The sequence below is a fragment of the Oncorhynchus masou genome, chromosome 12, assembly GCF_036934945.1.
Source record: "Oncorhynchus masou masou isolate Uvic2021 chromosome 12, UVic_Omas_1.1, whole genome shotgun sequence".
Taxonomy (NCBI): Eukaryota; Metazoa; Chordata; class Actinopteri; order Salmoniformes; family Salmonidae; genus Oncorhynchus; species Oncorhynchus masou.
Window position 1 is genome coordinate 32,019,693 of NC_088223.1, and position 26,014 is coordinate 32,045,706.

General features: G+C 44.6%; 1 protein-coding gene across 1 annotated transcript in view; it reads left to right on the forward strand.

Moving 5' to 3' along the window:
• The first annotated feature begins 8,485 nt into the window (after positions 1-8,485).
• The window catches only part of LOC135549291 (immunoglobulin superfamily DCC subclass member 3-like), a 30,286-nt gene continuing 12,757 nt past the window's right edge, over positions 8,486-26,014 (forward strand). The window contains exons 1-6 of the mRNA XM_064979307.1: positions 8,486-8,504; positions 12,818-13,129; positions 15,691-15,835; positions 16,963-17,093; positions 17,417-17,554; positions 24,004-24,162. Coding sequence (XP_064835379.1) covers positions 8,486-8,504; positions 12,818-13,129; positions 15,691-15,835; positions 16,963-17,093; positions 17,417-17,554; positions 24,004-24,162 — 904 coding nt within the window. The remainder of the gene's footprint in view (positions 8,505-12,817; positions 13,130-15,690; positions 15,836-16,962; positions 17,094-17,416; positions 17,555-24,003; positions 24,163-26,014) is intronic.

A 26,014-nucleotide genomic window follows, 5' to 3' on the forward strand; every position in this document is an offset into this window, starting at 1 on the left:
CACCAACAGTCTAGGGGATTTTCATGAGGAGATCCCTCTCTGCTGAGGACAATGGCCTAAATTGATTCCATAAAATGTATCACTATGTTCTGTATACTGAGTTCTGATCATCGTTAGCTCTCTGACAAAGTGCCACTCAGATTGACAGGCACTATAGTGCCTTGTCACTTGTTTTGGAACAGACATGTTTTCAATAATCAAAAACTTTGTTGCTTTGCATTTTCTATTTAGGCTTAAATGTGTAACCTTTACCCTCAAGTTTAACATAGTGTGCTATAACTTGAGTGGTAAAACCGCCAACCCCAGAAAACACATATTCGTAAGACCAGGGTTCAGTTGGCATTTCTCCTCGCTAACAGAAATACTTCTCAGTTTCATCAGCTGTCCGGGTGGCTGGTCTCAAACGATCCTGCAGGTGAAGAAGCCAGATGTGGAGGTCCTGGGCTGGCGTGGTTACATGTGGTCTGCGGTTGTGAGGCCGGTTGGACATACTGCCAAATTCTTAAAATGTATGTTGCAGGAGACTTATAGTAGAGAAATTAACATTCAATTATATGGCAACAGTCAGCATACCAATTGCACGCTCCCTCAAAATGTGAGTCATCTGTGATATTATGCTTTGCGACAAAACTGCACAATTTAGAGTGGCTTTTTATTGTCCCCAGCACAAGGTGCAACTGTGTAATGATCAGCTTCTTGTTATGCCACACCTGTCAGGTCGATGGATTATCTTGGCAAAGGAGAAGTGTTCACTAACAAGGATGTAAAAACAATTGGTGCACAACATTTGAGAGAAATAAGCTTTCATAGATATGGAACATTTCTGGGATGTTTGAAACATGGGACCAACACTTTACATGTTGCGTTTATATTTTTGTTCAGTATATTAGACTGCACTGTGTTCATCTTGCCTTTCATTACATAATACACAGTCACGAGATTTCTTGCCATAGGATATATGTCTGTATGACTATTATGTCACAGGATCTGCTCAGAGAAGGACTTGGTTTATTTTATACCTTTATTTTACTAGGCAAGTCAGTTAAGAACAAATTCTTATTTTCAATGATGGCCTGTTGGGTTAACTGCCTGTTCAGGGGCAGAATGACAGATTTGTACCTTGTCAGCTCGGGGGTTTGAACTTGCAACCTTTCGGTTACTAGTCCAACGCTCTGACCACTAGGCTACCCTGCTGCCTATGGCTTATGATGGCAATGCACAATATTAAAGGGATTATGTGAAAGGTCTCAATAAATATGCATCCTGCTGATATTGTTTTTCACAAATTAAAATAAAGCTTCACCTTATTATTCTAAGTCGTATTATGCATTATAACGGGGCGGCAGGGTAGCCTAGTGGTTAGAGCGTTGGACTAGTAACCGGAAGGTTGCAAGCTCAACCCCCCCGAGCTGATAACGTACAAATCTGTCGTTCTGCCCCTGAGCAGGCAGTTTACCCACTAGGCCGTCATTGAAAATAATAATTTGTTCTTAACTGACTTGCCTAGTTAAATAAAGGTAAAATAAAAAATAAAACCACGTCATTAATGTGTATCTGCAGGCTGAAAATATTGTCAAAAGACCTGTGCCACCAATATATCCTGAGGAAAACAGAGCGCATGACACCTCACTGCTCTCCAGGTTGGCCACAGCTGTCGGTGGTGATTCTGTTATGTGACATCAAGACAGAGCAGCGGAGCGGAGAAGTGGCCAGGCCTCCATTCAAATGAATATCATTCATGCAAAACGCCCCTCCCCTCGAACGCCCCGTGGTCTGTGATTGGTTCAGTGGGGACCAACCTTCCAGCGCCGGCGAAAGCTGTTGTATCAATGTCCATTCAGGTAGGTGTCCGCGGGGACAACAATAACGCTACATACCTAATGTCCGCTGTCCCTTCCGTGGTTCCTGAATAGACCAAATACTATTCTGAAAGTAGCTTTGGACGTGACCAGTAGCCAGCTCCTGCCAATATGCTGGCAAAGGAATTTTAAAGAACAGTAGAAATGTTTTAATTAAAGTGAATTCAATTTATTGCAACCTCTCCAAAGAGGATATCTCAGCAAATGCTTTGAAAGAAGACACATCTCAGCAATTGGAATATATTTTTTTTATATTGGGGGGGGTCAGAAGACATTTTAGCAAGACCAAAATACCTGTTTTTTAATTTAAAAATGAATCAGCCAGGGATGCTGCTCATGTGTCTGGCGGCTTATATCTGTTTGAGTAAGTATGCATTTTATTATAATATGTATGCGGTTATATGGGTTTGTTGTTTTTGCACTACAACTTTGATGGAGTGGGGGACTGGGGACCTATTGATGGCCTACAATAGTTCAGCGGTTCATTCTTCTGTCTATGTGTTTAATAAATTAGGACGTAACAGTTGGCCTATACTTCATGGAAACGGCATAATTTCGAATCGAAATAATGTTTTGTTCATTGTTTAGCTTGTCTCATTGAACAACATCTGGTTATGCTGTTTAAATAGCCGTGTGTAAGCATATGCATTTTCTTTCTGTCGGCTCTACATTTCCTTAGATAAAGTATTTTCTCTCTTGATTTAAAATGGGATGCTATTACACGTAGATATAAAACATTATCTATTCATGTATGGTTAATCCTGTTACAACAATGTTGCTCTTTTCAGGATAAAATGTAATATGTTCCTTTTCAGAGAACATTGTGTGTGCTCCTTATTTTGGAGCTACGGTAGGCCTATGTGATAATATGAAAACGTTTTCGATACAACCTTTCCCTCTCAGTTATAGGCCTACAAACTAATTTGATCGCTTCCCCTTCCATCCATTGCTGACGTACAGTTCATCTTCCAACTCCAACTTCAAAAGAAGAGGCTATTTTTTCCTACCTTTTTTCAAGTCAATCGATAAATATCGATACAAAATCTGGTGATATCAAATGAGTTGAAGAGACCAAGGGTAGTTTGATTAGGCCCATATATAATTTGCCTAACACGTACACCACATTGGAATTACAGATAGGAACAACTCTCCTCAACCCTAAAATGTGATGATCAAATCAAAGTCAAGTTAATTTCGGCTCCTTTTAAGAACAATACCAAAAAAAATCACCTGCCTCTTAAAAATGTCCCCCCAAGTTTGTAACACACAAACACATTAATAGGCCTAACAACTCATATGAAGACTTCTTATAAAGAAACTAAGATATAGCATTTCATATGATTTTGAAAGTTAAGGCCTAACTTAAAATAGGCCCTAGGCCCAGTGTGTTGGGGTCCTTTGTATTGTAATCAAATCTGGCAACATATAGTATCCAGTCTAAACAACAACTCAGTGAAGGAGCAGAACAGAAGGTGTGTGGGAGAGTTGGACTAGAGAAAGGGGTTTAGGGAGAGACCTATGACCTTTTAGGGAGAAAGAGGGGGCTGTTGTGACCTAGGGTGGTGGGGTAGGGTGGGGGACTTAACCTTTGGTGTCCCCTTCTGGTCAATGGAGTGGTTGGTAATGGGGGAACAAGAAAAGCCAGGGAGACAATGGCCAGGTGCCTCACCCCGCCCCAGTAGTGACCTGACCCTCACACACCCTCATCTGCATAATACTGGCACCACTCCCTCTCTATGAGTCTGGCCCAGAGACCTTATTAAAAAGGGTGTGTGTGTGTGTGTCCGTCAAGGGTAATCCTCCCACAGCTGCCTGGGACCATGTCCACATCACATATCCCCCCCCCCCCCCACACACACACACCATCCAGAGGTATCTAGATATAGGGATAGGACCATAGGACCCCTCCAAATCCAACAAGACACCCCATTGGTATAATCCACACAGGGACAATAACCCTGTGCTGGGCCACTGCTCCATCCCTCCATCCAGCATTAAAGGAGGGAAACATCTCTATCCTCTTTGGGCTTATGGTAATACATGGCAGATCTCCCCTGCTGAAGATACAATTATGGGGGCCAACGTGACAGGCCTATCGCAGCACAGATCTGACAGAGCTAATCCCACCCCATAACCCATGCATGCAGGGCGACTCGTGGGAAACCTGACACAGAGACACTGATAGCGTGCTGATGACATGGTGTGTGGGTTTTCTACCACTGTGTTGTGTAAAGCAAATGTAGAACCAGTGTCACTAATCTCTTAAAGGGATGTTCCGCTCAAAATACAACCTACCGTTATTTTTAAGATCAATTCGGAATGGAAGTGGATGATATTAGCATATCGCAATCCATAAATATGTAGGATCTTAATTTGAGCCATTTTGCTATGGCAGGAAAAGAATCCTGCAGCAACAGGAAATGTAGATTATAATCAATGGACATTGTTGTAGGGGTTGATGCATTTTTCATTAGGGAAAATCAAGTCTGAAATTTCTAAATGGAAATCACAAACTTCAGAAACCTTTTTAAACCTTCAAATAAACTACAAGTTTTAAATGTCCTGAATTGCAGGAAAGTTTTCCTGCAACAGGGTGATCAAATCAATATCCTACATCTCTAGGTGCTTAAATAGTGTGAGTGTTTAATAGTGTGAGTTCACCTAGGCTACTAGGTCCTCAAACCTTCTCAGACATTCACTCTACTCTTCCTGTGTAGCAGAGCGGCTCCCATTCATTGGCCGCTACATGAGCCTACTATAGTCTTCCCTATCACTGACATTCACTGATGGGATGATGGGGACAGAGAAGTCCTATGGAGACCCTGTCATGATCTGCTCAAATGTGTACTGCTCTTTCTAATTACACAAGCAGTAAGCATCCTTGGGACATGCACTTCCCATGCCGTTCAATGCTATTGTTATTCTTAAAGCTTTGCCATCCAAGCCATTATCTGACGAGAGTTATATGTTGTACCATTTGCTTTTGGTGTGCAATTCATGAGACCAAAACAGGTACTCTATACAGAACTACGAGACAAACAGTCAGTTGAAGTTGGTGACAAACACAGAACACTGTCTGACACACTCCAATGTTCTAGTTCAGCTTCTGTGTGTGTCTATCTTCAAGGGCACCTGGGACATTAGACATCGCTCTTTGCCTGGGTTTTTATCAATAGTCGGCCAGACAATTAGCGGCCTGATCGAGCACCTGGTTAGTTAATTCTCTCTGGTATTAATGCTCAATGTTATTTTATATTTTTTGGTACTTTTTATCTATTTTTTTCTCCCCGATTTCATGATATCTAATTGGTAGTTACAGTCTTGTCCCATCGCTGCAACTCCCTCCAAGGAGTCGCTAGACCGCAATGGGACAAAGACATCCTCGCCGGCCAAATCCTCCCCTAACCCGACGACGCTGGGCCAATTGTGCGCCGCCTCATGGGTCTCCCGGTCACGGCCGGGTCAAACCCGGATCTACAGATCGAGCCCGAACCTGGATAGCAGTATGATGCAGTGCCTTAGACCCCTGCGCCACTTGGGAGACCAATGCTCAATGTTTAACCCGAGCGGCAGTGTATAGTACATACATCCGTTATTTTAATTAAAGCACTCCGAGTGTGAGGTAACCTTTACAGAGGAGCTGGTGTTTTGAATTAAAAGGCTGCATCATTGTAGGTTTTCATTAAGTCCCAACCCATCATTTAGGTAAATAAAGCACAGACTTTTCAATGACATTTACCATGGTACCAACATGGTACCTTGCTTGGTGCCATTTTCTGAAGCCATATCCAGTGGTCGTGACTGTGGTATCAAATTCAAATGGAAGACTTTGTACTCAAAATGACCATAGAGGTTCTAGAAACTTTAGCCAGTGTTAAATTCAAACAGACATTCAGACATTGAAAAGGTGAAGAGAAGCATTAATGACCCAATCAATGAGCAGACAATAGTTTGCTAACTCTGGGCCGAACTTTCAGGGACTATGTGTCCAGTAAGAAACGCTTGTTTTTGTTTTCCGTTGCAAAGCGTTTTGCTACAGTGTGCACAACTGAACACCACCCAGGTACTGCAGATATACCAGTAGATCGATTTATTGAAAGCCTTCAGGCCCAGTGTGGTAGGACCTTACAAGATAGCACCCTCTGTGTAGATTATTATGTTATGTCCTAGGAGGACCCACCATGGCCCACAATGCCTTTCTCTGTTTAATGAGATTTCCTTGATACTAGGAATAAGCTGTGTCCCCTTCTGCTGGCCCACACCCAAGTGATTAAAAACAGGAGGGCAAGCAGTGAGGTCTCCAACCTCATCGCTTTGGAGATTATTGTTTATTGATCCAACGAGGGGACCAGAGTAGGCCGAAATTTGTCCAGGCCCTTTTAAGACCGGTGTGTTTGTCCATCCCCATCAGAAACAATCTAATCTCCAAATGCAGATGGACATTTCTGCTCGTTGTCCTCTGGTGATAGAAATAAGAACTGAGAGGATCAATAGTTCTAAAAAAGAGACAGTTCTGATTTCATGGCTCTTTGAGTTGAGGTGGAGATGTTTCAAATTGGGCCTGGATTATGTAGTTGATCCAAACAGGCAAATAGCCTGAAATGTAAGGCTGTCAATTAAATGTGTTAATGTCTCCAGGCATGAAAACAAACCCACAGCTAAGAAAGCCAAGCTCTAAATTAGCTGATTCATTGTTTTCTTCTCCCAATGAATGGATAATATGTGTCCATTACAATCAAAATTAGTTCAGTAATTTGCATGCAGTGTTAGTTAATTGCGCCATTTACATCTGTGAGGGAGGAGTCCAAACATGGGTGGCAAATGCTTAGCTTCCTCCTCAACATCGGAAACAGTGGTGTCGTGTTTACTCCACTTTGAACTTGGCATATGCCAGATAATGACAATCCTCAAACAAAACACTTGGGCAATTTGGGTGCCCCCGCCTCGCAAGCCGGTAGCCCGCGACAATAGCATGTTTGCATAACCACTACAAGGAGATGGGGATACGGAGCGAGGGAGAGAGTTTAACTCCCATTAGTGAGACAAAGGGGCTTGCCGCTGGGTACTGAGCCTCACACCTCCCAGCGATTCCCATTTCCACACCCCGTTCCTTCAGGATTTCTCCTCCTAGCTCCCTAGCTCTGCATTCAGGCATTGTTTACGCCGGCTCCCCCACTGCTGTAATGGATCTAATGGGGAGAGGGGAGGGGAGGGGAGGAATTTTTCAAGGTGCATAGAATACATTTGTAATCCCACACAAAAGCCCGGGTTTACTTTTTGGATAGGAAGGAAAGGGATAGTTTCAATAGCTTTTCTCACTTTTTTCATCCTTTTTGGCCACAGAAATTGAAATGATAATCAGTTGTGGAGGATGAACAAAGTGGCCAAAGAAAGTAGTTACAATTCAGTCTTCAAACATATATATACAGTATATTTTGTTATACTTTTCCCCCCATAAGGTATTGCAAGACTTATTACCAGACATTATAAAAGCTCACAACAAGTTATATCGAGTTATAAAGCATTATGCCTGCAGGCTTTCAGTCATTATGCCTGCAGGCTTCAAGTCATTATGCCTGCAGGCTTTCAGTCATTATGCCTGCAGGCTTCAAGTCATTATGCCTGCAGGCTTTAAGTCATTATGCCTGCAGGCTTTCAGTCATTATGCATGCAGGCTTTAAGTCATTATGCCTGCAGGTTTTCAGTCATTATGCCTGCAGGCTTTCAGTCATTATGCATGCAGGCTTTCAGTCATTATGCCTGCAGGCTTTAAGTCATTATGCCTGCAGGTTTTCAGTCATTATGCCTGCAGGTTTTCAGTCATTATGCATGCAGGCTTTAAGTCATTATGCCTGCAGGTTTTCAGTCATTATGCCTGCAGGCTTCAAGTCATTATGCCTGCAGGCTTTAAGTCATTATGCCTGCAGGCTTTCAGTCATTATGCATGCAGGCTTTAAGTCATTATGCCTGCAGGTTTTCAGTCATTATGCCTGCAGGCTTCAAGTCATTATGCCTGCAGGCTTTAAGTCATTATGCCTGCAGGCTTTCAGTCATTATGCATGCAGGCTTTAAGTCATTATGCCTGCAGGTTTTCAGTCATTATGCCTGCAGGCTTTCAGTCATTATGCCTGCAGGCTTTCAGTCATTATGCCTGCAGGCTTTCAGTCATTATGCCTGCAGGCTTTCAGTCATTATGCCTGTAGGCTTTAAGTCATTATGCCTGCAGGCTTTCAGTCATTATGCATGCAGGCTTTCAGTCATTATGCCTGCAGGCTTTCAGTCATTATGCCTGCAGGCTTTCAGTCATTATGCCTGCAGGCTTTCAGTCATTATGCCTGCAGGCTTTCAGTCATTATGCCTGCAGGCTTTCAGTCATTATGCCTGCAGGCTTTCAGTCATTATGCCTGCAGGCTTTCAGTCATTATGCCTGTAGGCTTTAAGTCATTATGCCTGCAGGCTTTCAGTCATTATGCCTGCAGGCTTTAAGTCATTATTCCTCCTGGCTTTAAGTCATTATTCCTCCAGGCTTTAAGTCATTATGCCTGCAAGCTTAAAAATGTGTTTTCTACTTTTAGACATTGGTTATAACACTAAGGCCAATAGTCAGTGGATTTTTGTGATCAAATATGCCACCTGATTACGAATGTGAGACCAAATGTTCTCTCCTTGCCTCAAAACTTCATTGCACTGTTACAGCCCTGTAAAGCGGGAGTTTCTCAGCCAGCCCCTCCATCCAAGTCCATTCAATGGAATGTTTATTGCCTTATTAAAGCCTATAGTACTTTGTGTGGAAGGTTGGTCCAGGGCCCAGTTTTAATATACTGGTTCTTCAGTCATAGTCTAGCTGTAGCTGGCTGCCACTCAAACAGATAGAGAGAGACAGGGAAGGCAATGCTAGAGGAAAGCATAACACAATCAATGAGGGGATTTGCGTGTGTTTGCCTTATCCCGGCGCTCAGGACTCCCTTTCACTCTCTCCCTCTCTTTTTGGGGTGTGGGTGGCTGGCTAAGAAGATCACTGGTCCACGTCACAATAAACTCTTCTCCAACTGTCTCATGACCCCTGAAGGATTAGGGTCACCACCTCCAGGGTGAGCTGCTCAGGAAAACCCCCCAAAAACTATTTTCGGACCCTCCACCTCTGAAATTGAATTCATCCTCTAATTTGAGCACTCCATCACACATCCATATAAGAACAGAGCACATGGTAATAATGGATAAGTAGCATAGTTGGGTCAACATTTGACTGTTTTAGAGAGAGAGCACATGTGGGCTAACTTCAAAGGCCTTAATCTAGCACCCAATTTCTTGTCGCTAGCTAGCAATATGTAGCAGCCGTGGCCATAGTGATTGCATTGCTGCCTTGAAGGCATCACATCACCCAGATTAGAGCATTGAATATGTTTATCCGGACACAAAAGAAGGGGACCCTTGATCAATCTCTTTGTCGATGCGTATAGAGATGCATATTATTATGGTGGCTATTCAGTGCAAAGTTGGGCTGTGGCCTAGCAATTTGAACTGGGTTTAGAAAGCCATACATCTAAAATATGTTGGTCCATTATACTGACACAGTGCCTTCAGAAAATATTCATTACCCTTCACTTATTCCACATTTCTTTGTGTTACACCCTGAAATAAAAATGGATTGATACATTTTTTTCACCACCATCTACACACAATATCCCATAATGAGTTTGTGAAAACATGTTTTTTGAAATGTTTGAAAATGTATTGAAAATTATTAAATTTACATAAGCATTCACACCTCTGAGTAAATACATGTTAGAATCACCTTTGGCAGCAATTACAGCTGTGAGTCTTTCTGGGTAACTATCTAAGAGCTTTGTACAATATTTATACATTAGTATTAAAAAAATTCTTCAAGCTTTGTCAAGTTGGTTGTTGATCATTGTTGGACAGAATGCAAACAGAATGCAGGTTTCGGAATCATTTATTATGTACAGGCTTCCTTCTTTTCACTCAGTAATTTCTGTAGGTTAGTATTGTGGAGTAGCTACAATGTTGTTGATCCATCCTCAGTTTTCTCCTATCACAGCCATTAAACTCTGTTTTAAAGTTACTATTGGCCTCATGGTGAAATCAATGAGCGGGTTCCTTCTTCTTCGGCAACTGAGTTAGGAAGGAGGCCTGTATCTTTGTAGCGACTGGGTGTATTGATACACCATCGAAAGTGTAATTAATAACTTCACCATGCTCAAACGGATATTCAATGTCTGCTGTTTTTACATTTACCCATCTACCAATAGGTGCCCTTCTTTGCGAGGTATTGGAAAACCTCCCTGGTCTTTGTGGTTGAATTTGTGTTTGAAATTCCCTACTCGACTGAAGGACCTTACAGATAATTGTATGTGTGGGATACAGAGATGAAGTAGTCATTCAAAAATCACGTTAAACTCTATTATTGCACACATAGTGAGTCCATGCAACTTATTTGACTTGTTAAGCACATTTCTACTCCTGAACCTATTTAGGCTTGCCATAACAAAGGGGTTGAATACTTGTTGAATCAAGACATTTCAGCTTTTAATTTTTAATTAATTTGTAAACACTTCTAAAAACACCATTCTACCTTGATATTATGGGGTATTGTGTGTCGGCCAGTGACACAACATCTCCATTTAGTCCATTTTAAATGAATGCGGTAGCATAACAAAATGTGGGAAAAGTGTGAATACCATACATGTTGTCTTTATTTTTTATTTAATTTAACCTTTATTTAACAAGGCAAGTCAGTTAAGAACAAATTCTTATTTACAATGACGGCCTAACCTGGCCACACCTGGACGATGCTGTGTCAATTGTGCGCTGCCCTATGGGACTCCCAATCATGTCCGGATGTGATGCAGCCTGGATGTTATACATTATGTTGTTCTGAGCTGAACTTGGAACCTGACCTTACCACTTTGGGCCTGTAGAAGCTTAAATGGAAAATACACTCAAAAACGATATTTTGAAGGCCTCCCGAGTGGAGCAGTGGTCCAAGGCACTGCATCGCAGTGCTAGCTGTGCCACTAGAAATTCTGTATTCAAGTCCAGGCTCTGTCGCAGCCGGCCGCAACAGGGAGGCCCATGGGGCCCAGCGACGTCCAGGTTAGGGGAGGGTTTGGCCAGCAGGGATATCCTTGTCTCATTGCGCACTAGTGACTCCTGTGGCGGGCCGGGCACAGTGCATGCTGACACGGTCGCCAGGTGTACGGTGTTTCCTCTGACACATTGGTGCGGCTGGCTTCTGGGTTGGATGGGCATTGTGTCAAGAAGCAGTGCGGCTTGGTTGGGTTGTGTTTCGGAGGACGCAATGCTCTCGACCTTCGCCTCTTCCGAGTCTGTACGGGAGTTGCAGCGATGAGACAAGACTGTAACTACTACCAATTGGATACCACAAAATTGGGGAGAAAAAAGGGGTGAAATACAACAACAAAAAAATATATATATATTTTGGTATTTGTTTCATTAGTTAACTGTTGATACAGTCCCAAAAGGTTTTGCATGAAGCAAAGTATCACCAGCGACATCATCATGATGATGCAAAATGAAAACCTTGACAGCTAGTGTTACATTTTTTTTGTTTGGCTCTATCAACAGTGGACTAATGAAAATTGTTTTTTCTTTAAGACTTGGCAAGGTACCCTTAGAAAACAGGTATCCTTCTGTGCAAAGTAGCGAGAGCTACACTCCCGTTCAACAGTTTGGGGTCACTTAGAAATGTCCTTGTTTTTGAAAGAAAAGCCTTTTTTTGTCCATTACATAACACCAAATTGATCAGAAATACAGTGTAGACCGTTTTAATGGTGTAAATGACTATTCAGTTCAGATAAACAGATGCAAAAGTTATCCATTATTTTGATGGTGTGTCTTATCATGCAAGTTCAAGAGCAGGGGGCATTGAGGCTTTTTGGGTGTGTCACTCTCTGACTCCCTTTCCCTCCCCCACTCCAACAGCTGGGAGAAAGGGAACGGCCATCTTGAGGGGTCAGGGCGGGACAGCGTTTTTTGGGAAGACTTGCCATGTTGGTGGGGTCAACTTCAAGAGGCGAATGGGGTGATCCAGTGGCATGGGAAAGTCACCCCGGAGCCTTGGTGAAAGGGAGGCAGGGATGCAAGGGGGGGCATAAGAGGGGCAGATGGCCCCCATAGGGGGTGGGGGTGTAGGTTTATGGTGATAGGACTTTCTAGGGGGTTGTCGGAAGGTAGGGTAAAAACAAGTGTAAGTGTCGTCACTGCGCCATTGTTGCCGGTCTGCGCTTGGTTCAATAGAAGTTCTCCTAACTTGACCCCACTAACCCTCTCTAGTCTTCTGCCTCCATCTCAGTCATTGTTCCTGCCCTCTTTGGCTCAATGACTCCCCGGCATTCAGCCCTATTATTGTGGCCGGTTTCAGTAAAAGTGTTTTGGACGCGGAACTAACACAGCCATCAATCAGTTGGCCAGTGTAGAGTGTCAAGGGCAGTTTTTGGGGTTGGAAGAGTTCGTCCCCTGGCGAACGTGGCTGTTCATTTCTATTCCGGTCCCCTTCTGTGTTGTTGCGTCTCAGACTTTGCTTGTAAACACAGATACATAGGGAATGGGATAGGAATCTTGGTGTATGAATGGATTAGAGACAGGCAAGGCTCCTGCCATGGCATGCTCAATGCCCCAGTAGAAAGTTCTGTGAGGTATAGTTTACAAATTCAGTTTGAAGTTTTTCCTTTAATGGATTGTCCCATAGTGTCAGAGTATCAATCTCCCTTACTGGTCCTCTTAACTGATCTTAAAGTGATTGGATGAAAAGGTAAGCTACTATATATAGCCAACATTAAGTTCCTTAGTGAATTCACTCATAGTGGGTGATTAGACACATGCAATAGCATCACCCCCACTGTACTGGTCTACAAAATGAACCAACACTGATGTTCTCAACCTTAACAGCCAATGATCTTCTTCACGCCCCTTTCTAGATGTATGTGGTGCCAAGGAGCTGGCAATCCTATTGGAGCCCAGTGACGTCATCGCTGTGCGGGATCGGCCGCTGATGCTGGACTGCCGGGTAGAGGGCGAGGGTTCCATCTCGATCACGTGGCGCAAGAACGGGGTGCCCGTAGTTGTGGGGGAGCGTGTACAGGTGCTGCCCAATGGGACCCTCTTCATCCAGAGCTTCCAGAAACGACTAGACAGAGTCGGAAGTGAGACGGATGTTGGAGAGTACGACTGCGCCGCTCAGAACCGCTTTGGCATGCTGGTCAGCCGCAAGGCCCGGGTTCAGCTGGCATGTGAGTTCACCTGCCTTACATACTGTTTTATGGTTCACTAGTGTTATTTATGTAATGGTGACCTACGTAACAGTTACTTATGTAGAGGGCATATCTAACACTCAATACACATACAGTACAATAAACAGAAAACACTTCACCTATCTGTCTATACCCAACACAAGACACAATAGTATTGAGTATTAAAGGAAATGGTTAATTTACTCTTTCTGGCATGGTTGCTCTCCACCAGCCAAACACTACTTGTGATAATTTCACTTAGAAATACAGTAGCTAAATAACTCATTTTAAAGACTGTATCAATGCAAAGATTACCCATCTTAAGTCAGACCCTTTGCTATAAAACTCGAAATTGAGCTCAGGTGCCTCCTGTTTCCATTGATCATCCTTTAGATGTTTCTACGAATTGATTGGAGTCCACCTGTGGTAAATTCAATTGATTGGACATGATTTGGAAAGGCACGCACCTGTATATAAAAAGGTCCCACAGTTGACAGAGCATGTCAGAACAAAAACCAAGCCATGAGGTCGAAGAAATTGTCCGTAGAGCTCCGAGACAGGATTGTGAGGAAGGGTACCAAAAAATGTCTGAAGCATTGAAGGGCCCCAAGAGCACAGTGGCCTCCATCATTCTTAAATGGAAGAATGGTGGCGACTCTTCCAAGACTTGGCCGCCCGGCCAAACTGAGTAACCGGGGGAGAATGGACTTTGTCAGGGAGGTGACCAAGAACCCGATGGTCACTATGACAGAGCTCCAGAATTTCTCTGTGGAGTTGGGACAACCTTCCAGAAGGACAACCATCTCTGCAGGACTCTACCAATCAGGCCTTTATGGTAGAGTGGCCAGAAGGAATCCACTCCTCAGTAAAAAGCACATGACAGCCTGCTTGGAGTTTGCCAAAAGGCACCTAAAGGATTCTCAGACCATGAGAAACAAGATTCTCTGGTCTGATGAAACCAAGATTGAAGTCTTTGGCCTGAATGCCAAGCATCATGTCTGTAAGTAAACTGGCACCATCCCTACGGTGAAACATGGTGGTGGGAGCATCATGCTGTGGTGATATTTTCAGCGGCAGGGACTGGGAGACGAGTCGAGGGAAAGATGAATGGAACAAAGTACAGAGAGATCCTTGATGAAAACCTGCTCCAGAGCGCTCAGGACCTCACTGTAGCCAGCGACCTCCACCTAATAATTATAATTTTAAAAAATCTCATTACAATCACAATAAACTTAAACGGGAGGCAACAGTCATATAATATAATGGGTAATTGTTTATATGTTTCTAGCTATCCCAGAAAGACATCACCGAAAACCAAATATTTTCACCGTCTGCTGTGGTTTGGTAACTTTCTGTTCTTCAACGGACTCTGGCTAAGTTTGGAAAATGTCAAAGTATGCTGCATCTCGCTCGCAACGGAGCCTTCAAACGCAAGGGGGCGTTTCATTTTCCCTCCGTTGTGGACGTCCCCATTGAAATGCATGACATTCGTAACGGAATGCTTATGGGTAATGTGAACAAGGCTTTACAATGAGTAATATGTTCAATGTGGAGCCTGGCTACACAAACACACAATTAGTCAATAATATTCCCCTCTGAATGTGATTTAGAAGAGAACCAGCAGTGAATGTTACCAGGTCCTCCCATTCACTCCAGTGTAATGCTACAGTCATTTTACCAGACATTATTTACATGTCCCTTTAATCAGAAGTCATAAAAACAGTGGAGGCCAAACAATGGCTTTGTCTTATCTATAGGAGATCACTAGATGTAGTCCTATTTCTGTCATAACAGGAGAGTCTGTTCTGTTCTCCATACTGCGAACACCATTGTCACATACCTGGCAACCCAAAACCCCATCGGAATCTATAGACTGTTATACATGATGCTCCACGCTGAGAACACCTTAATTGCATATCTGGCAACCCGAGACCACCTCAGACTTTTTCATCTCTTGTGTTTCTTTGTGACATTGTGGGTGATGAATGGTACACCCCACTAAGTGTACTGCCACACACAAAACACACACACACACACACACACACACACACACACACACACACACACACACACACACACACACACACACACACACACACACACAAAAGCATTGTGTTCAGACAAGATTTAAGATAAACATGTGCATTCTGTACAGACACAAACTGTCCTACGCATACTGTTCAACACCCAAATCCTAAAGCCCCCCCCATCTCTCTCGCTCTCTCCCCCTCCCTTCGCTGTCTCTCTTTCTCACACACACACACACACACACACACACACACACACACACACACACACACACACACACACACACACACACACACACACACACACACACACACACACACACACACACACACGTGACCGACTGAACGACTTTCATATGTTGTGCATGTGCATATGAATTATATGTACATCTTATAGATAGATATTTTTGTATAATATTGTTGGCTCTTGGACCAGGTCTCCTCTTGCAAAATAGAGATTTTCTCTCAATTAGAATATCCCGTGTCAATAAATGTTAAATGGAGATATAACTTTTGTTGTTCTTTCTTCCTCAGCCCTCCCTAAGTTCCACACACACCCAGAGTCCATGTCAGTGGACGATGGCGGTGTGGCTCGCTTCAAGTGCCAGGTCAATAGTGTGCCAGAGGCCAACATCACTTGGGAAAGGGACAGAACCCCACTCACTACTACCGACAACAGGTAACATCATAACGTCATAATACACTGAATGTATAAAACATTTACGAACACCTTTCCATGACATAGACTGACCAGGTGAATCCACGGTAAAGCTTATTAATGTCACCTGTTAAGTCCACTTCAATCATTGTCGACGAAGGGGAGGAGACAGGTTAAAGAAGGATTTTTAAGCCTTAAGACAATTGAGACATGAATTGTGTATGTGTGCCATTCAGCGGGTGAATGGGCAAGACAAAAGATTTAAGTGCCTTTGAGTGGGGTATGGCAGTAGGTGCCAGCTGCACTGGGTTGAGTGTGTCAAGAACTGCAACACTGCTGGGGTTTCCACGCTCAACAGTTTCCCTTGTGTATCAAGAATGGTCCACCACCCAAAGAACATCCAGCCAACTTGACACAACTGTTGGATGCTTTGGAGTCAACATGTTCCAGCATCACAGTGGAACGATTTCAACACATTGTAGTCTGTTCTGAGGGCAAAAGGGGCTGCAACTCAAAATGGGGCTGCAACTCAAAATTAGGAAGGGGTTTCTTATGTTTTGGACACTCAGTGTATATAGGCCTATACACTCCTACGCACGCACGCACGCACACATACACAGACACACACGGTTCATAATGTTATTATTTTGGGATGATTGCTAATGAACTTGGCGCTTGGTGTCACCCTGCAAGATAAATTGTTACATTAGCGATGTAGCTACCATGCTGCAGACAGAGATTTTGAAAAAGTAGCTAACTTTTAAATTCTCAGCCGAACTACAATGCCTTGCGAAAGTAGTCGGCCCCCTTGAACTTTGCGACCTTTTGCCACATTTCAGGCTTCAAACATAAAGATATAAAACTGTATTTTTTTGTGAAGAATCAACAACAAGTGGGACACAATCATGAAGTGGAACGACATTTATTGGATATTTCAAACTTTTTTAACAAATCAAAAACTGAAAAATTGGGCGTGCAAAATTATTCAGCCCCCTTAAGTTAATACTTTGTAGCGCCACCTTTTGCTGCGATTACAGCTGTAAGTCGCTTGGGGTATGTCTCTATCAGTTTTGCACATCGAGAGACTGATATGTCACATCTACCTGTGCACTCACACCTCTCTAAACCCCTCCCCTTCCCTTGTCCAGATACACTCTCCTGCCAATGGGTATCCTCCAGGTGACTGGTGTGAGGCGGATTGATGCCGGGGTGTACCGTTGTGTGGCCTCCAACATCGCCAACACACGCTTCAGCCATGAGGCTGTGCTCAATGTAACCGGTGAGTGGTACTGACCCCACTCACATGAAGCCTTGTCCTGGACTAAAAAGCATGCTCAATGGCGACTCTCCATTGATAGCGCATCTTATTTCAGGACTAGTCTTAATCTGTTCCTGGGAAACAAGCCCTTACAGTATAGATCATGTAATTAGAGGAATATTAAACTGACCACGTTTATGCTAATCACATAAATGTTGACAAAATCCCTACAGGCTAAAGCCAAAGTCCGAACATGGTCTGGTTCAGCCGAGGAACCTGTTTAACAGTAGTGTTTTATCTTCTCTCTTTTTGTTTGTGTTCGTGTCCTTTTTCGCTCTCTCCAGGTGAGGCTTCCAGGATCTACAAGGAGCCAGTTATCCTCTCTGGGCCCCAGAACCTGACCATCACCGTCCACCAGACAGCCATTTTGGAGTGCATTGCCACAGGGAACCCCCGGCCCATTGTGTCCTGGAGCAGGCTGGGTAACAACTATTCTCATGCAATCAGAATGGCATACATTAGACTTAATTTATACCACACACTGAGTTAAGGATGGTACAGTCGTGGCCAAAAGTTTTGAGAATGACATAAATATTAATTTACACAAAATTTGCTGCCTCAGTGTCTTTAGATATTTTTGTCAGATATTACTATGGAATACTAAAGTATAATTACAAGCATTTCATAAGTGTCAAAGGCTTTTATTGACAATTACATGAAGTTGATGCAAAGAGTCAATATTTGCAGTGTTGACCCTTCTTTTTCAAGACCTCTCCAATCCGCCCTGGCATGCTGTCAATTAACTTCTGGGCCACATCCTGACTGATGGCAGCCCGTTCTTTGCATAATCAATGCTTGGAGTTTGCAAGAATTTGTGTTTTTTTTTGTCCTCCCGCCTCTTCAGGATTGACCACAAGTTCTCAATGGGATTAAAGTCTGGGGAGTTTCCTGTCCATGGACCCAAAATATCGATGTTTTGTTCGCCGAGCCACTTAGTTATCACTTTTGCCTTATGGCAAGGTGCTCCATCATGCTGGAAAAGGCATTGTTCGTCACCAAACTGTTCCTGGATGGTTGGGAGAAGTTGCTCTCGGAGGATGTGTTGGTACCATTCTTTATTCATTGCTGTGTTCTTAGGCAAAATTGTGAGAGAGCCCACTCCCTTGGCTGAGAAGCAACCCCACACGTGAATGGTCTCAGGATGCCTTACTGTTGGCATGACACAGGACTGGTGGTAGCTTGTCTTCTCCGGACAAGCTTTTTTCCAAATGTCCTAAACAATCGGAAAGGGGATTCATCAGAGACAATGACTTTACCACAGTCCTCAGCAGTCCAATCCCTGTACCTTTTGCAGAATATCAGTCTGTCCCTGATGTTTTTCCTGGAGAGAAAAATGCAGTGGAAACATTCTTCTTGGCTCCCCTTCTTGACACCAGGCCATCCTCCAAAAGTCTTTGCCTCACTGTGCGTGCAGATGCACTCACACCTGCCTGCTGCCATTCCTGAGAAAGCTCTGTACTGGTGGTGCCCCGATCCCGCAGCTGAATCAACTTTAGGAGACGGTCCTTGCGCTTGCTGGACTTTCTTGGGCGCCCTGAAGCCTTCTTCAGAACAATTGAACCGCTCTCCTTCTTGATGATCCGATAAATGGTTGATTTAGGTGCAATCTTACTGGCAGCAATCTCCTTGCCTGTGAAGCCCTTTTTGTGCAAAGCAATGATGATGGCACGTGTTTCCTTGCAGGTAACCATGGTTGACAGAGGAAGAACAATGATGCCAAGCACCACCCTCCTTTTGAAGCGTCCAGTCTGTTATTCAAACTCAATCAGCATGACAGAGTGATCTCCAGCCTTGTCCTCGTCAACACTCACACCTGTGTTAACGAGAGAATCACTGACATGATGTCAGCTGGTCCTTTTGTGGCAGGGCTGAAATGCAGTGGAAATGTTTTTTGGGGATTCATTTCATTTGCATGGCAAAGAGGGATTTTGCAATTAATTGCAATTCATCTGATCACTCTTGATAACATTCTGGAGTATATGCAAATTGCCATCATACAAACTGAGGCAGCAGACTTTGTGAAAATTAATATTTGTGTCATTCTCAAAACGTTTGGCCACGACGGTAGCTAAACAATGAGTTGATCTCTGTATTAGCTATTCTGCGTATTATGCACTATGTTGCTCTATAGATGAGTGAGCTGAGAACGTCACGAAAACAATGTGCCCCCTTCAATGGGGAAGGCTGTTGTTGTTGTGATTGTGGATGGCCAGATAGCTAGCAACAATGACAATAAACTGCCATGTAGGGAATCGTAAGTGGCTCGTCTTAGTTAGTTTTATCTTCTTCTTGATTCCATACCTTGTTTTGAGGTGTTTTGACTGATGTCACGTCTATGCTAACATGGCAAAAATGTGCTAGCTAGCTAACCAACAACTGTAATGATGTATTTTAGAGACAACAAGTGCTCATTGTACAACTTTATGTTTTTAATACATTTACATTTACATTTAAGTCATTTAGCAGACGCTCTTATCCAGAGCGACTTACAAATTGGTGAATTCACCTTCTGACATCCAGTGGAACAGCCACTTTACAATAGTGCATCTAAGTCATTAAGGGGGGGGGTGAGAAGGATTACTTATCCTATCCTAGGTATTCCTTGAAGAGGTGGGGTTTCAGGTGTCTCCGGAAGGTGGTGATTGACTCCGCTGTCCTGGCGTCGTGAGGGAGTTTGTTCCACCATTGGGGGGCCAGAGCAGCGAACAGTTTTGACTGGGCTGAGCGGGAACTGTACTTCCTCAAAGGTAGGGAGGCGAGCAGGCCAGAGGAGGATGAACGCAGTGCCCTTGCTTGGGTGTAGGGCCTGATCAGAGCCTGGAGGTACTGCGGTGCCGTTCCCCTCACAGCTCCGTAGGCAAGCACCATGGTCTTGTAGCGGATGCGAGCTTCAACTGGAAGCCAGTGGAGAGAGCGGAGGAGCGGGGTGACGTGAGAGAACTTGGGAAGGTTGAACACCAGACGGGCTGCGGCGTTCTGGATGAGTTGTAGGGGTTTAATGGCACAGGCAGGGAGCCCAGCCAACAGCGAGTTGCAGTAATCCAGACGGGAGATGACAAGTGCCTGGATTAGGACCTGCGCCGCTTCCTGTGTGAGGCAGGGTCGTACTCTGCGGATGTTGTAGAGCATGAACCTACAGGAACGGGCCACCGCCATGATGTTGGTTGAGAACGACAGGGTGTTGTCCAGGATCACGCCAAGGTTCTTAGCGCTCTGGGAGGAGGACACAATGGAGTTGTCAACCGTGATGGCGAGATCATGGAACGGGCAGTCCTTCCCCGGGAGGAAGAGCAGCTCCGTCTTGCCGAGGTTCAGCTTGAGGTGGTGATCCGTCATCCACACTGATATGTCTGCCAGACATGCAGAGATGCGATTCGCCACCTGGTCATCAGAAGGGGGAAAGGAGAAGATTAATTGTGTGTCGTCTGCATAGCAATGATAGGAGAGACCATGTGAGGTTATGACAGAGCCAAGTGACTTGGTGTATAGCGAGAATAGGAGAGGGCCTAGAACAGAGCCCTGGGGGACACCAGTGGTGAGAGCGCGTGGCGAGGAGACAGATTCTCGCCACGCCACCTGGTAGGAGCGACCTGTCAGGTAGGACGCAATCCAAGCGTGGGCCGCGCCGGAGATGCCCAACTCGGAGAGGGTGGAGAGGAGGATCTGATGGTTCACAGTATCGAAGGCAGCCGATAGGTCTAGAAGGATGAGAGCAGAGGAGAGAGAGTTAGCTTTAGCAGTGCGGAGCGCCTCCGTGATGCAGAGAAGAGCAGTCTCAGTTGAATGACTAGTCTTGAAACCTGACTGATTTGGATCAAGAAGGTCATTCTGAGAGAGATAGAGGGAGAGCTGGCCAAGGACGGCACGTTCAAGAGTTTTGGAGAGAAAAGAAAGAAGGGATACTGGTCTGTAGTTGTTGACATCGGAGGGATCGAGTGTAGGTTTCTTCAGAAGGGGTGCAACTCTCGCTCTCTTGAAGACGGAAGGGACGTAGCCAGCGGTCAGGGATGAGTTGATGAGCGAGGTGAGGTAAGGGAGAAGGTCCCCGGAAATGGTCTGGAGGAGAGAGGAGGGATAGGGTCGAGCGGGCAGGTTGTTGGGCGGCCGGCCGTCACAAGAAGCGAGATTTCATCTGGAGAGAGAGGGGAGAAAGAGGTCAGAGCACAGGGTAGGGCAGTGTGAGCAGAACCAGCGGTGTCGTTTGACTTAGCAAACGAGGATCGGATGTCGTCGACCTTCTTTTCAAAATGGTTGACGAAGTCATCTGCAGAGAGGGAGGAGGGGGGGGAGGGGGAGGAGGATTCAGAAGGGAGGAGAAGGTGGCAAAGAGCTTCCTAGGGTTAGAGGCAGATGCTTGGAATTTAGAGTGGTAGAAAGTGGCTTTAGCAGCAGAGACAGAGGAGGAAAATGTAGAGAGGAGGGAGTGAAAGGATGCCAGGTCCGCAGGGAGGCGGGTTTTCCTCCATTTCCGCTCGGCTGCCCGGAGCTCTGTTCTGTGAGCTCGCAATGAGTCATCGAGCCACGGAGCGGGGAGGGGAGGACCGAGCCGGCCTGGAGGATAGGGGACATAGAGAGTCAAAGGATGCAGAAAGGGAAGAGAGGAGGGTTGAGGAGGCAGAGTCAGGAGAAAGGTTGGAGAAGGTATGAGCAGAGGGAAGAGATGAAAGGATGGAAGAGGAAAGAGTAGCGGGGGAGAGAGAGCGAAGGTTGGGACGGCGCGATACCATCCGAGTAGGGGCAGTGTGGGAAGTGTTGGATGAGAGCGAGAGGGAAAAGGATACAAGGTAGTGGTCGGAGACTTGGAGGGGAGTTGCAGTGAGGTTAGTGGAAGAACAGCATCTAGTAAAGATGAGGTCGAGCGTATTGCCTGCCTTGTGAGTAGGGGGAAGGTGAGAGGGTGAGGTCAAAAGAGGAGAGGAGTGGAAAGAAGGAGGCAGAGAGGAATGAGTCAAAGGTAGACGTGGGGAGGTTAAAGTCGCCCAGGACTGTGAGAGGTGAGCCGTCCTCAGGAAAGGAGCTTATCAAGGCATCAAGCTCATTGATGAACTCTCCGAGGGAACCTGGAGGGCGATAAATGATAAGAATGTTAAGCTTGAAAGGGCTGGTAACTGTGACAGCATGGAATTCAAAGGAGGCGATAGATAGATGGGTAAGGGGAGAGAGAGAGAATGACCACTTGGGAGAGATGAGGATCCCGGTGCCACCACCCCGCTGACCAGAAGCTCTCGGGGTGTGCGAGAACACGTGGGTGGACGAAGAGAGAGCAGTAGGAGTAGCAGTGTTATCTGTGGTGATCCATGTTTCCGTCAGTGCCAGAAAAGTCGAGGGACTGGAGGGAGGCATAGGCTGAGATGAACTCTGCCTTGTTGGCCGCAGATCGGCAGTTCCAGAGGCTACCGGAGACCAGGAACTCCACGTGGGTCGTGCGCGCTGGGACCACCAGATTAGGTGGCCGCGGCCACGCGGTGTGGAGCGTTTGTATGGTCTGTGCAGAGAGGAGAGAACAGGGATAGATAGACACATAGTTAACAGGGTACAGAAGAGGCTACGCTAATGCAAAGGAGATTGGAATGACAAGTGGACTACACGTCTCGAATGTTCAGAAAGTTAAGCTTACGTAGCAAGAATCTTATTGACTAAAATGATTGAAATGAAACAGTACTGCTGGAGTAGGCTAGCTGGTAGTGGCTGCGATGTTGACACTACACTACTACACTAATCAAGTCGTTCCGTCGAGTGTAATAGTTTCTACAGTGCTGCTATTCGGGGGCTAGCTGGCTAGCTAGCAAGGTTGATTGCGTTCCGTTACTTAAAAGAACGACAATAGCTGGCTGGCTAACCTAGAAAATCGCTCTAGGCTACACAATTGTCTTAGATACAAAGACGGCTATGTATCTAGCTAGCTACGATCAAACAAAACAAACCGTTGTACTGTAATAGTTACTACGGTGCTGCTATTCAAACAGTAGAAGAACGACAATAGCTGGCCAGCTAACCTAGAAAGCTAACCTAGAAAATCGCTCTAGACTACACAATTGTCTTAGATACAAAGACGGCTATGTAGCTGGCTAGCTACGATCAAACAAATCAAACCGTTGTACTGTAATGAAGTGAAATGAAAATGTGATACTACCTGTGGAACGACGCGGAATGTTGACCGGGTAGTTGGAGTTCAATTCGGTAGAGGTTGGCTAGCTGTTGGCTAGCTAGCTAGCAGCATTTCCTACGTTAAGGACGACAAATAGCTGGCTAGCTAACCTCGGTAAATTAAGATAATCACTCTAAGTCTACACACTCTAAACTGCACAATTATCTTGGATACGAAGACAACTATGTAGCTAGCTGACACTACGCTAATCGAGTCGTTCAGTTGAGTGTAATAGTTACTACAGTGCTAGTGGACAGTGGATGTTAGCTAGCTGCTTAGCTGCTTAGCTAGCTGCTTAGCTAGCTGCTGGGCAGATACGTTAGGACGACGAAATACGATAATTATGCAATTGTCGTTGATACAAGGACGGCTATGTAGCTGGCTAAGAAGAAATTGCTAAGATTAGACAAATCAAACCGTTGTACTATAACGAAATGTAATGAAAAGTTATAAAAAGTTATACTACCTGCGGACCGAAGTGTAGATGCGGCCGCTCGCTCCAACCGGAACCGCTCCAACATTGGAGATGAAATATAGTTTACATGTTGTCAACAATCTAAGCTAAACCTGTTTTGCCCCATAGTTGTGCACGCGTTGATTTTGTTGCTAAACAACCAACCCTCCTATAAGCTTAAGGTTTCAAACTTGATTTTCATTAAACCCTGTGTTTTTTTGTATTATGTTGGCCTATGTCTTATTCCTTTGTGTGTGTGCTCTCTCCAGATGGGCGCTCCATCGGGGTGGAGGGCATCCAGGTGTTGGGCACTGGAAACCTGATGATCTCGGATGTGTCGCTGCAGCACTCGGGGGTGTACGTGTGCGCCGCCAACCGCCCCGGGACCAGGATGAGGCGTACTGCACTGGGAAGACTGGTGGTGCAAGGTGAGCTCCCTCCTAACCCTTTTCACACTACTATGCCGAAGTAACCCGAGCCAGGTTGTACTGAGCTGGCCTAGTTTCACATCCACCAATGTTATTAGCACAGTGCTGAACATGACAATGTGAAAATAAAATTTCAGAGCCAGGAGAGTACAGTTAAGGTCAACACAATAGTATGGAAACGGTAATACTGTACCTGCCTCACCTCACTAAGAGGCAGAGCCTGAGTCAAAGTAAAGTTTAAATAATTAATTAAGCATTGATACAGTAAGTGATATCCTCCAAGAATAGCTTTACAAGTCACAGAGTGAGCCTTAGCCAATGGTTTTATCGTTTCAACCCAGTGCTGCTGATCACATTGATAAAGCTTTATCCTGGGTCAGTAAATGACCATCAACTGACCATGACACTGACAGATACACATGATCACAGGAGCAGGATAGGGGATGGGGGGGTTCATGTCCAGAAAGTGTGGAGGTGATGGGGGTGGGGGTGTGTGGGTGTAGGGTTTGAGCTTTGGGCTATTGGGACTTGCTGATGCCATCACATGAACCTGTATTGGCCATGACTTCTGCCAGGGAAGGGAAGGAAAATGGGTGAGTTTGGGAGAGAGGAGTCGATACCCAAGCTCCACCCTTTCACCTCACCTTTGGCCCCCTTAGAGCTTTGAAGGGAGGGGTGAGGTGCAGGTGGGGATGGGGGTTGGTAGTTTTTGGTGATACTATTGGCGCGAGAGAGACCCTGAGTTCCCACTTGTAATTAAACATTGACACTGGTCTCCAGCTGGACGTGTGTGTGTGTGTGTGTGTGTGTGTGTGTGTGTGTGTGTGTGTGTGTGTGTGTGTGTGTGTGTGTGTCCACTGCTACCAATACCTCATCCATCAGGCCCATCCATCACCCAGGAACTGTCCATATGTTCACCCTCCTCATATTTCACCCTCCCCCATTTTAATTGGCTATCCTAAGGGTTGACCAATATACTAAGGACCATCTCTGGGTAATGTGAGTGACCAACAACATAATAAGAAAATAATTGCCCTACCATAAACAACTATGGATAGGATTACAGTGCATTTGGAAAGTATTCAAACCCCTTGACTTTTTTTCACATTTTGTGACATTACAGCCTTATTAGAAAATTGATTAAAATGGATTCTCATTAATCTGCACATAATACCCCATAATGACAAAGTGAAAACAGTTGTTTTGTAATTTTTGCAAATGTATTGAAATAGCTTATTTATATAGGTATTCAGACCCTTTACTATGAGACTTGAAATTGAGCTCAGGTGCATCCTGGTTCCATTGATCATCCTTGAGATGTTTCTACAACTTAATTGGAGTCCACCTGTGGTAGATTCAATTGATTGGACATGATTTGGAAAGGCACACACCTGTCTATTTAAGGTCCCACAGTTGACAGTGCATGTCAGATCAAAAACCAAGCCATGAAGGAATTGTCCATAGAGCTCAGAGACTGACAAAGGTGCTTCAACAAAGTACCGAGTAAAGGGACTGAATACTTATGTAAATGTGATATTTCATTTTTTTATTTTTAATACATTTGCTAAAACGTTAAAAAAAACTGTTTTTCTTTGTCATTATGGGGTATTGTGTGTAGATTTATCAGAGGAAAAAACAAACAATTTAATCCATTTTAGAATAAGGCTGTAACGTAACAAAATCTGGAAAAGGTCAAGGGATCTGAATACTTTCCGAATGCACTGTATATCAGAATGTAATCATGCGTTTTCTCACCTGCCTCTTGAGAAGCAATAATTGCCACTGAATATGTAACTGATGCAATATGCAATATATTGATGTTGATGTAATATATCTAATAATGCATTTGCAC